The sequence below is a fragment of the Aquarana catesbeiana genome, linkage group LG11 (assembly GCF_042186555.1).
Source record: "Aquarana catesbeiana isolate 2022-GZ linkage group LG11, ASM4218655v1, whole genome shotgun sequence".
NCBI classification, from domain to species: domain Eukaryota; kingdom Metazoa; phylum Chordata; class Amphibia; order Anura; family Ranidae; genus Aquarana; species Aquarana catesbeiana.
In genome coordinates, this window is record NC_133334.1 from 29,469,353 (window position 1) to 29,481,728 (window position 12,376).

The 12,376-nt window shown below is 48.2% G+C and overlaps 1 protein-coding gene across 1 annotated transcript in view; it reads left to right on the top strand.

The window, feature by feature from the left end:
- Window positions 1–12,376, top strand: part of SLC67A1 (solute carrier family 67 member 1) — a 96,096-nt gene that overhangs the window by 57,635 nt on the left and 26,085 nt on the right. The window contains exons 5-7 of the mRNA XM_073604142.1: window positions 234–349; window positions 442–552; window positions 5,865–5,965. Of these exons, the coding sequence (XP_073460243.1) occupies window positions 234–349; window positions 442–552; window positions 5,865–5,965 (328 nt within the window). The remainder of the gene's footprint in view (window positions 1–233; window positions 350–441; window positions 553–5,864; window positions 5,966–12,376) is intronic.

Genomic DNA, 12,376 nt, shown 5'->3' on the forward strand with positions numbered 1-12,376 from the left:
GAAAAAATCCACTTATTTGGTTTGATATCTTGAGAAACACAAAGAGGAGGCAAATGAAACAACTGGTGTGTTGTGAATGACCCCCAACACTCATTTAGTTGTATGTTGGGTGACCGGTCCCCTTGAAACCACCTACTGCCGGTAATGTGTGAACGTGTGGAATATATTAGAGACCCAATTACCACTAATTACGTTTTGTCTCCATACTGATGTGCATCTCTTTGTATTTGCAGACTGTATACGCCCTCCTTCATCGCCCTGGCTGCCAGTCTCGTTTGCTGTGTCATCGTCTTAATTTACATACCGGTACAAACCAAAAAAACGCAAGGCAAGCCCGCCGCTGAACAAAGTAAGGCTTTGTCATTACACGTTAATCGCTCCAGGCCTGATTGTATCATTCTGGGAATTTACAACCTCACCAACTGCCAATTTCCATTACAGGTAAACCCAAGTCTACCAGTGTCTTCAGCGTCGGAGAACTGCTCAGGCTCATGAACTATCCTGGAGTCATGCCGGTGTTCATAGTGAAGGTTCTCTCTGCTTTCCCAATTGGTAATAATTAGGAACAAAAAAAATAAAAATAAACCCCATTATCATTATAGAAAAACAGCGACAGGCTTAAAGCGTAAGGTCCCAGTCATACTTTGCGAGACAAAATGCACAGGAAACGCAAATGCGTTGTTCTTGCGGTGTCATTATTTGCCAATGGCACCCCAAACGCAGTTAGCAGACATGTTTTGTTGCCCAGCAAAACTCGCAAAAAAAAGTCCTCCACACCTGAAAAGGTGCACAGGGATTTTTTTTTCTCTGAGAATGGGTGCAGGAACTCCCCACTCTTAAGTCACCCCTTGTCTCTGCCCCCTACCCACCTCTGAGCACCGTCCCTTATCTCCGCCCCCTACCCACCTCCAAGCACCATCCCTTGTCTCCACCCCCTACCCACCTCTGAGCACCGTCCCTTGTCTCCGCCCCCTACCCACCTCCAGGCACCATCCCTTGTCTCCACCCCCTACCCACCTCTGAGCACCGTCCCTTGTCTCCGCCCCCTACCCACCTCTGAGCACCGTCCCTTGTCTCCGCCCCCTACCCACCTCCAAGCACCATCCCTTTTCTCCACCCCCTACCCACCTCCAAGCACCGTCCCTTGTTTCCACCCCATACCCACCACCAAGCACCGTCCCTTGACTGCGCCTCTACCCACCTCCAAGCACTGTCCCTTGTTTCCACCCCATACCCACCTCCAAGCACCGTCCCTTGACTCCACCTCTACCCACCTCCAAGCACTGTCCCTTGTTTCCACCCCATACCCACCTCCAAGCACTGTCCCTTGTTTCCACCCCATACCCACCTCCAAGCACTGTCCCTTGACTCCACCTCTACCCACCTCCAAGCACCGTCCCTTGACTCTACCTCTACTCATCTCCAAGCACTGTCCCTTGGTTCCACCCCATACCCACCTCCAAGCACCGTTCCTTGACTCCGCCTCTACCCACCTCCAAGTACCGTCCCTTGACTCCGCCTCTACCCACCTCCAAGCACTATTCCTTGACTCTACCTCTACTCACCTCCAAACACTGTCCCTTGGTTCCACACTATAACCACTTCCAAGCACAGTCCCTTGACTCCACCCCATACCCACCTCCAAGCACTGTCCTTTGGTTCCACCCCATACCCACCTCCAAGCACCGTCCCTTGTCTCTGCCCCCTACCCACCTCCAAGCACCATCCCTTGTTTCCACCCCATACCCACCTCCAAGCACCGTCCCTTGACTCCGCCTCTACCCACCTCCAAGCACCGTCCCTTGTTTCCACCCCATACCCACCTCCAAGCACTGTCCCTTGACTATACCTCTACTCACCTCCAAACACTGTCCCTTGGTCCAACCCCATACCCACCTCCAAGCACCGTCCCTTGACTCCGCCTCTACCCACCTCCAAACACAGTCCCTTGACTCCGCCTCTACACACCTCCAAGCATTGTTCCTTGGCTGTACCTCTACTCACCTCCAAGCACTGTCCCTTGGTTCCACCCCATACCCACTTCCAAGCACCATCCCTTGACTCCACCCCATACCCACCTCCCAGTTCCGCCCCTTGACTCCACCTCTACCCACCTCGAAGCACTGTCCTTTGGTTCCACCCTATACCCACCTCCAAACACAGTCCCTTGACTCCGCCTCTACACACCTCCAAGCATTGTTCCTTGGCTGTACCTCTACTCACCTCCAAGCACTGTCCCCTGGTTCCACCCCATACCCACTTCCAAGCACCATCCCTTGACTCCACCCCATACCCACCTCCCAGTTCCGCCCCTTGACTCCACCTCTACCCACCTCCAAGCACTGTCCTTTGGTTCCACCCTATACCCACCTCCAAGCACCGTCCCTTGTCTCTGCCCCCTACCCACCTCCAAGCACTGTCCTTTGTTTCCACCCCATACCCACCGCCAAGCACCGTCCCTTGGCTCCACCTCTACCCACCTCCAAGCACCATCCCTTGTCTCTGCCCCCTACCCACCTCCAAGCACCGTACCTTCTTTCCACCCCATACCCACCTCCAAGCACCGTCCCTGGACTCCACCTCTACCCACCTCCAAGCACTGTCCCTTGGTTCCACCTCATAACCACCTCCAAGCACCATCCCTTGACTCCGCCCCTACCCACCTCCAAGCACTGTCCCTTGGTTCCACCTCATACCCACCTCCAAGCACCATCCCTTGACTCCGCCTCTACCCACCTCCAAGCACTGTCCCTTGGTTCCACCCTATACCCACCTCCCAGTACCACCTCTTTTAGAGAAAACAGAACCAAATATTGTTTTGTGGTGCTAAGTATTCTGTATGGAATTTCGTGATTGTAATAGGGAAAGCAGTAAAAATGTATCCCATGCAGCCAGCAACAATGGCCCCCAAGCAAAAATAAACACTCTCAGCAATAATGGACCCCCCCAGCAACACTAGAACGCTTGCAACAAAATACTGCCTCGCAACAACAGACCCACCCCAGGAACAATCGACCCCATCAGCAACAATAGATCTCCCAGCAGTCAGCATTAATAGACCCGCCAGCAACAATAGACCCCTCCTCAACAGTAGATCACTCCCAGCAAGCATTGACCACCAGCAGCAATAGACCCCTCCCTCAACAATAAATCCCCCCCCCAGCAGCAATAGATCCCCATCCCTATTTTTTGCATCCAGCAAATTGATCTCCCAGCAGCCAGCATTACTACACCCTTCAGTAGCTAGCAACAATAGACCCCTCCTCAACAGTGGACCACCACCAGCAACATAAGACCCCCTCCAGCAATAATAAACCCCCCTCAAAAATAACCCCTCCCCCAGCAACAATAGATCCTCTAGTAGCCAGCATTAATAAACCCCTCAGCAGCCAGCAACAATAGACCCCTCCCTCAAAAGTAGATCCTTCCCAGCATGACCCACTAGCAACATAAGATGGGAGGGGAGGTCTTATGTTGCTAGTGAGTCAATTGTTGCTGGGAGGGCAGCAACAATAGACCCCTCAGCAATAATAGATCCCCTGGCAGCTGGCATCTTTGGACCCTTCAGCACAACTGATAATCCCCTGCCACTGCACACATTCAGTGCTGGAGGTGCCGGAACTGTGTTCCCAGCATTCCCACAAAAAAAAAGGCCTGAAGATTCAGAATCTTCTTTGCCGTACTTGTCGCTCTTAGGGCAGCCCATTCAAGTGAAGGGTGCCCTATGTGCGAAAGAGTGGAGTTGCGCAGAAAAAACACAAAAGAATACAAGGGTTTGGTGTTATGTAGGAGATGAATGATTGTTTAGCCCTGCCAGACAGTACTAGTCTATGGCACAGGCCGCTTAGCTGCATACACCGCATGTATGCGACTGGCGCATGCAAACAGCGGCAGCCCCTCAGCTTATATAAGCTTAGGACAGGCTGACAGCGGCAGCCGCTGTTTGCACGTAGCCACACACCAAGCAGTCACCTGAGGATGTCAGAGCCTGGATGCGGTTGACTACATCCAGGCTCGGACATCCATACCTAACCAAAGGTAACCTCATGGTGTACGACTACATAAGAACAGCAGCGGCCGCTGTCAGCCTGTCATTCGTTCATACAGGCTGCTATTCACATGCATCAGTGATTCTTGCTGGCTTTTGCCGCTTGAATCCAGTGTATGCATCTGAATGGTTGTATGAAGGAGGCCTAGGATGCACAGTCACTGCTGAGGAGGAGGTATCAACTGAGCTCTGATGGAGCTCCAAAATATGAACATCCACAAATCGGGCTACAAACAGGGGAGGAGCTCTAGAATATTTATGGCAGAGATAAAGCTGTGGTGCTCTGTGAAATCATTGAGCGTTTCTATTCACAATTAAACAGAAGTATTGAAGAATGAAATTATAGACCAGAAGGTAATGTGTTCTTTCTAATGTGACTTTTTTAACTACTTTCCGATTGCCCTACAGAAGTTTTACTGCTACAGGGCAGCAGCTGTGCGCAGGATTACATGCATATATACGTGATCCTGCACTTCCAGGGAAGGGGGCCCGAACGTGCGCCGCTGGCACCGCACTCCTGCTGTGATTACGCTCAGTGTGTACCGCAGACTCAATGTCCGCCGGCACCCGCCGATCCTCAGCCACAGAGACAGAACTGCAATCTGCCTATCTGACAGGAGGGAAGGCATGGATCCTTTGTCTCTGCAAAGCAGGGACTAGGATCCATGTCTTCCCCTAGTAAAAGCACCTCCCATACAGATTAGAAAAACACTGGTCAGGCACACAGTTAAACCTTTGATGGCCCCTGATGTTAACCCATTCCCAGCCAGTGTCATTAGTACAGTGACAGTGTATATTTTTATTATTTAGCACTGTTCACTGTATTAGTGTCACTGGTCCCCAAAAAGTGTCAGTTATGGGGCGTACACACGGGCGGACTTTCCGACCGGACTGGTCCGACGGACTTTCCGACGGACCTTTGACAGACTTCCGACTGACTTTTTTTTGCGAACGGACTTGCCTACACACGACCAGACTTTCTGGCAGACTATGTCCGCCGGTCTTCCCGACGGAGTTACGACGGACTTTCTGAATAAACGGACTTGCCCACACACGAACAAGTCCATTCATTTTGAACGTAACTCGGGTACGACGGGACTAGAAAAGGAAGTAAATCTTGCTGCTTTTATCAGCGAGATTGACCCCTCTCGAGCTCCGTCGCGGGGCATATCAGGCCCTTAGATCTGGTATGGATTTTAAGGGGAAACCCCTACGCCGAAAAACCGGCATGGGGGTCCCCCCAAAATCCATACCAGACCCTTATCGGAGCACGCAGCCCGGCCGGTAAGGAAAGGGGGTGGGGAAGAGCGAGCGCCCCCCCCCGGAACCGTACCAGGCCGCATGCCCTCAACATGGGGGGGGGGGTGCTTTGGGAGAGGGGCTTATCGGAATCCAGGAGCCCCCTTTAATAAGGGGGTCCCCAGATCCGGCCCCCCACCCTATGTGAATGAGTATAGGGTACATCGTACCCCTACCCATTCACCTAGGGAAAAAGTGTAAATAAAAAAACACACTACACAGGTTTTTAAAGTAATTTATTAGACAGCTCCGGGGTCTTCTTCCGACTTCAGTGGTGCATACTTCTATTCGCTCCCCTGCTGCTCTTCTTGGCCACGTGGGGTAAGCATGTGACTCAGCTCCTTATCATTTCACATGACAGCTCTGGTGCTTGGTAATTGGCTTCTCAGGTACCCAGCATTGTCATGTGGGGGCAGGGAGGCATACCTTGTGTAAGCTCGAAATCATGGTTGAAGTGCTATATTGTCTGTTTGTACTTGAAATAGAGACCTCCATTTATTGTACTTTGTGTCTGCAGGTGTCTTCATGCTCATGTTTCCTATCATTTCCGTTGACTTCTTTGGTCTTAATGCGGCGACGGCTGGATACTTAATGTCTTATTTTGGCATTATGCAGCTGGTAAGTAAATGCACTGTGATATATGTAAATTGCTACTTCCTACCCATACAGGATGCAGGTTTTTAGGCTGTCACTCACTATAAATGACCCCCCCCCTTTCCCCCTGGTGTCTACATTTTACTTGTGGTGGAAATATAGCATATGAGAGTTTATCAGCTAAAACTCCCTATCAATCATGAAATTCTCTCTCACAGATTGAGAATGATCAAAGATGGTATTGTCTATGGCTATGCCTACCAGGAGTGTAATGGGTATCTCAGATCCAGGGGCATTGCTAGGTCTACAAAAGATCTGGGGCTAGAGCCCATAGCAGAGTAGTAAAGAAAGTCATACGCCTGGGCAGGCATACACATGTATATACAGTAATATACGTGTGTGTATATATCCCCAGAGAGCCCCCACTTACATCAGGGTCCCCAGAGAGCCCCCACTTACATCAGGGTCCCCAGAGAGCCCCCACTTACATCAGGGTCCCCAGAGAGCCCCCAGTTACATCAGGTTCCCCAGAGAGCCCCAACTTACAGCAGGGTCCCTAGAGAGACCCCACTTACATCAGGGTCCCCAGAGAGCCTCCTCCTTACATCTGGGTCCCCAGAGAGCCTCCCCCTTAAAATCAGGGTCCCCAGAGAGCCTCCCCCTTAAAATCAGGGTCCCCAGAGAGCCTCCCCCTTAAAATCAGGGTCCCCAGAGAGCCTCCCCCTTAAAATTAGGGTCCCCTGGGAGCCTCCCCCTTAAAATCATGGTCACAAGAGAGCCAGTGTCCATTCACCCTCTGCTCCCCACTGTTGATCACTGGAGGCCTTGAGGGAGAAACCCTTCTACCGCGAGAGGTCACCACAGCATTTTGTTTTGGACAGCGATGAGATGGGTCAGAGCCTCTGTTGGCTTTTCATTGCCATCTGTGTATTTGTTGGCAAGATTTCCCTTTGCTTCCTGAGCTGAACTTTTTCTGACTTATATGGAATGGAAGAGGCAATGGGGGTCTCTCATCAACTGCCTATACTAATAGGTGATTAGTCAACCTCTACCTTGAGAAGCCTTAGGCTCCTGCTTAGGTTGCCTTGTAGATGATTTGACTCTGCTAGGTCATATGATCACAAGGCCACTGCCACATCAGACCTTAGGCTTTAGCCTCGGTTGCTTTGTGGATGATCTGGCTTTTCTAGATCATGTGACCATTCAACCACTCCCACGCCAGGTTTTAAGCTCCTGCCTATATTGCCTTGTAAATGGTTTCGCTCTACTTGGTTATGTGATCACTCAGTCACTGCCACACTTGGCCTTAGGCTCCTGCTTTGGTTGCTTTGTGGATGATCTGGCACTTTTTAGGTTATGTGATCACTCAGCCACTGTAATACCAGGCCCTAGGCTCCTGCTTAGGTTGCCTTGTGGATGATCCTGCTCTGCTAAATCAAGAGATTATTCAACCACTGCAAATCCAGGCCCTAAAGGCTAGGTTCATCTAAAATTTTCTTCACTTCTGTAAAGCTGGAAGTATGCCATGCCATCAGCTCTTTCCTAGGTTGCCTTGTGAATAATGGAGCTCTGCTATGTCACGTATTCACTCAACCTGCCTAGGTTGCCTTGTGAATGATCCAACTCTGCTAGGTCATGTGATAACTCAACTATAACAAAGGTTAAAAAAAATGTGAGCATACCTATAGATGCAGGAAATGGTGAACTTAGCTTTTAAGTTCATGATATGGCTTTTTTTAGATCATTTGACCATTCAACCACTCCCACGCCAGGTTTTAAGCTCCTGCCTATATTGCCTTGTAAATGGTTTCGCTCTGCTTGGTTATGTGATCACTCAGTCACTGCCACACTTGGCCTTAGGCTCCTGCTTTGGTTGCTTTGTGGATGATCTGGCACTTTTTAGGTTATGTGATCACTCAGCCACTGTAATACCAGGCCCTAGGCTCCTGCTTAGGTTGCCTTGTGGATGATCCTGCTCTGCTAAATCAAGAGATTATTCAACCACTGCAAATCCAGCCCTAAAGGCTAGGTTCATCTAAAATGTTCTTCACTCATGTAAAGCTGGAAGTATGGCATGCCATCAGCTGTTTACTAGGTTGCCTTGTGAATAATGGAGCTCTGCTATGTCACGTATTCACTCAGCCTGCCTAGGTTGCCTTATGAATGATCCAACTCTGCTAGGTCATGTGATAACTATGACAAAGGTTGAAAAAAATGTGAACGTACCTATAGATGCAGGAAATGGTGAACTTAGCTTTTAGGCTCCTGCTTAGGCTTCTTGCGGATATTCTGGCTTTGTTTGATCATGGGATCACTCAACCACTGCCATGCCATTGGCTGCTACCTACAGTAGGTTGCCTTGTGAATGATTGGGCTCTGCTAGATCATGTGTTAGCTCAGCTAATGCCAGGCCAAGCCATAGGCTTCTACTTAGGTTGTCTTGTAAATGATCCAACTCTGTTGGGTCATGCAATCACTCAGCCGCTGCTACACCAAGCCATAGGGTCCTGCCTAGATTTGTTTGTGAATGAGCAGGCTCTGCTAGGTCATGTGATCACTCAAATACGACATGAGTTGAAAAAAATGGGAGCATCCGTGTAAATGGAGGACAAGGTGAACATAGCCTTTAAGCTCTTCCTTGTGGATGATCTGGCTTTGCTAGGTCTTGGGATTAGTTAACCGCTGCCATGCCATGCCATAAGTTCCTGCCTAGGCTTCCTTGTGGATGATCTAGCTTTGCTGGGTCATGGGATTAATCAACCACTGCCATGCCATAAGCTCCTGTCTAGGCTTCCTTGTGGATGATCTGGCTTTGCTAGGCTATGGGATTAGTCAACCACTGCCATGCCATGCCATAAACTCCTGCCTAGGCTTCCTTGTGGATGATCTGGCTTTGCTAGGTCATGGGATTAGTCAACCACTGCAATGCCATGCAATTGGCTCCTGCCTAGGTTGCCTTGTGAATGATGGGGCTCTGCTAGGTAATGCAATCACTCAACCACTGCCACGCTAGGCCAAAAATTCCTGCTTAGGTTTCCTTGTGAATGAGCAGGCTCTGATAGGTCATGTGATTACTCAACCATGACTTGGGTTTATAAAAATGGGCCTGTAAATGCAGGAAAAGCTGAACTTTAACCTTTAAGCTTCTGCCTTTGCTGGGTCATGGGATCACTCTACCACTGCCATGCCATGCCATTGGCTCTTACCTAATTTTCCTTGTGAATGATGGGGCTCTGCTAGGTCATGTGATCACTCAACTACTGCCAGGCCACAGAGTCCTACTTAGGTTGTCTTGTAAATGATCTAACTCTGCTGGGTCATGTGAAGCCCTCAACTACGACATGAGTTGAACAAAATGGAAGCGTCCCTGTACATGGAGGACATGGTGAACATAGCCTTTAAGCTCCTTCCTGGGCTTCCTTGTGGATGATCTGGCTTTGCTAGGTCATGGGATTAGTCAACCACTGCCATGCCATGCCCTAAGCTCTTGCCTAGTCTTCCTTGAGGATGATCTGGCTTTGCTAGGTCATGAGATTAGTCAACCACTGCCATGCCCTAAACTCTTGCCTAGGCTTCCTTGTGGATGAACTGGCTTTGCTAGGTCATTGGATTATTCAACCACTGCCATTCCATTGGCTCCTGCCTAGGTTGCTTTTTGAATGATGGGGCTCTGCTAGGTAATGCAACCACTCAACTATGACATGGGTTGAAAAAAATTAGCGTGCCTGTAAATGCAGGAAAAGCTGAACTTAACCTTTTAAGCTTCTGCCTAGGCTTCTGGGTTTGCTAGGCCATGTGATCACTCAACCACTGCCATGTCACACCCTCAGCTATTTCCTAGGTTGCCTTGTGAATGATCGGGAACTGCTAGGTCATGTGATCACTCAACCATGACATGGGTTAAAAAAATGGGAGTGTGCCTGTAAATGCAGAAAAAGCTCCACTCAACCTTTTAAGCTTAGGCTTAGGCTTCTGGCTTTGCTAGGTCATGGGATCACTCAACCACTGCCATGCCATGCCATCAGCTATTTCCTAGGTTGCCTTGTGAATAATCAGGCTCTGCTAGGTCATGTGATCACTCAACTACAACATGAAGTTAATAAAATGTGAGCGTCCTTGTAAATGCAGAAAATTTCTTTAACTTTGCTTCTGGAAACCAGCAAACTGTGTCCCTGTATAGCCTAACATTTGCTTTAGGCCTGAGTCACGGCACACCGGTCTATTTTTATCTGTTTGATCTCTCCCTTTCTGTTTGTGTCATTACCGCAAAAATATTAAATAGGACATTTTTTGAAAAGGCCGTGTTTACTTTAAACCGTCCCGTGTTTGGACATACAACACTGGAGCCTGTAAATAGCGGAAGTGTACACACGCCATGTTTTCTCACACAACGCAAACAGATGGACCGCCGATAACATTTCAGATGGAGTTTTAATGGTAAATAAAAGATCAGAGAAGGTTCTAATCTTCATAACACGCTGGGACCATAAACATCCTGGCTGCCGGAACTCCGGGATGTCTCTGGGCGTAGCGACTTAGAAAACAGAAAGCACATTCTCCGATTCCGAAACCAACAAAAAGTGCAAAACCGTTTTAAAGGTTAAAGCTAAAGTTTAATCTACTTAAATGTTTCCTTCCCTGATTTCCCCTTTTACCCTCTCGTCAACATGTTAATGACATTTTTAAATTCCAAACCTTATTTTAGACCCAAAGTCAATTGGTAGTTAGAGTAGGGAGGAGTGTATTACTATAGTATCAATGTGGTCTACCAGGGTATCATCCCATAAATATAGTAGAACAGAAAGTGGTAAAGGGCGTGGGGACTTTAGATTCACTTGAGACAATAAAACCAAAGTTATAAAAACATACACATTTTATTTCAATTTTACATATTAAAATAGCAAATCGTCAATTAAAATACACATAGAGTATGTACAAATGAGATTACAGTCAGTGTCACCTTCCTGTTATAAATCTTTGAGGTAGGTCTATGTGTTTCGCGGGTACTCCCGCTTCTTAAGGACCAACAGGAGCTATTTAAACCTGAACTTTACCCATAACATCTTAATAAAATAATCATGTTCTTGAGCAAAGAACATACATTCCACAATATTAATTATGCCCCTGATGACGTCAGATGCGATGAAACGCGTAGGGAGGAGCCACATACACACGCTACCACGTATGCGCAGCCGATCATTGGCCATTTTGGTGATCCAATGCCTGTCTACATGCTTGTTTTGAATGTCAGATATGTGAGTGGAACTTTGAAAATGTATTAAAGCACTGCAAATTATATGGAAGACCCTTCAGGAAAGCCAATTAGGGGAACCATGCATTATTTTAGACCCAGTTATGTCATCCCTGGGTGTTTGTGCTTCTCTCTGAAAATCAGGCAGATCATGGCTGGTGGGAGGGGCCGGCAGGGATCTGTACATAGTTTCCTATATAACATCACAGCACCCTGCCTCAGTACTCCTTTCAAGAGTCCTCAGTCCTGATGCAAGCAGTGGGCTGGTTCTTGGGAGGAGTTATGCAAAGTGTCAGTATAGAGGAGTAGGCTTTCCTAGACAGATGGCATTTGCATGACCCCCCAAGGTAACGCCTCCTTGTGATGCTGAGTCTCCATTAATGAAATGTTTTAAATCCAATGAATGAAAGGAGCAGGCCAGGGAGAGTCGGGCTGTCTGACTCACTGTACCTTCTATTGCACACTGTTAGAAGCCCACAGTGTGCAGTGAAATCAAAGTAATCAATTTCAGTACAGGAGAGGAATGCCAACTCCATCAGACTGACATCCACCCATCAAGGCAGTTTGATATTTGCATAACTCCCCCCAAGAGCCAGGTCTGCATGCAGATATCGTCAGTCTAGGAACGCCCACTCCTCCATACAGATTAAGCCACTTTGTATAACTCCTCCCAAGAGCCAGCCCACTGCTTACATCAGAAGTGAGGGGTTCTGAGGGGAGTACAGAGGGAGGGGGCTGTGATGTTTTCAGGAAGCTATGTAGAGCTCCCTGCCGGCCCCTCCCACCAGCCACGATCTGCTTGCATCGCATAGAGTAGGGATACGCAATTAGCGGACCTCCAACTGTTGCGAAACTACAAGTCCCATCATGCCTCTGCCTCTGGGTGTCATGTTTGTGGCTGTCAGTCTTGCTATGCCTCATGGGACTTGTAGTTCTGCAACATTTTGAGAAGCACAGAGGCCCCTTGATGACATCACTGGAGTCTAAAATAAGCTATGTAATGAAAATGAAAAAAATTAGGGGAGAGGGAGGAACCAGAGAAGGCAAATAAAAAAAACACACACATTCACATACATATGGTATATCTATTCAAATAATTTTGCTACATATGTAAAATACAGTATTTCATTTAAAATGTAAATACAGGTTATAACTATTATTATTATTATTATTATTATTATTAT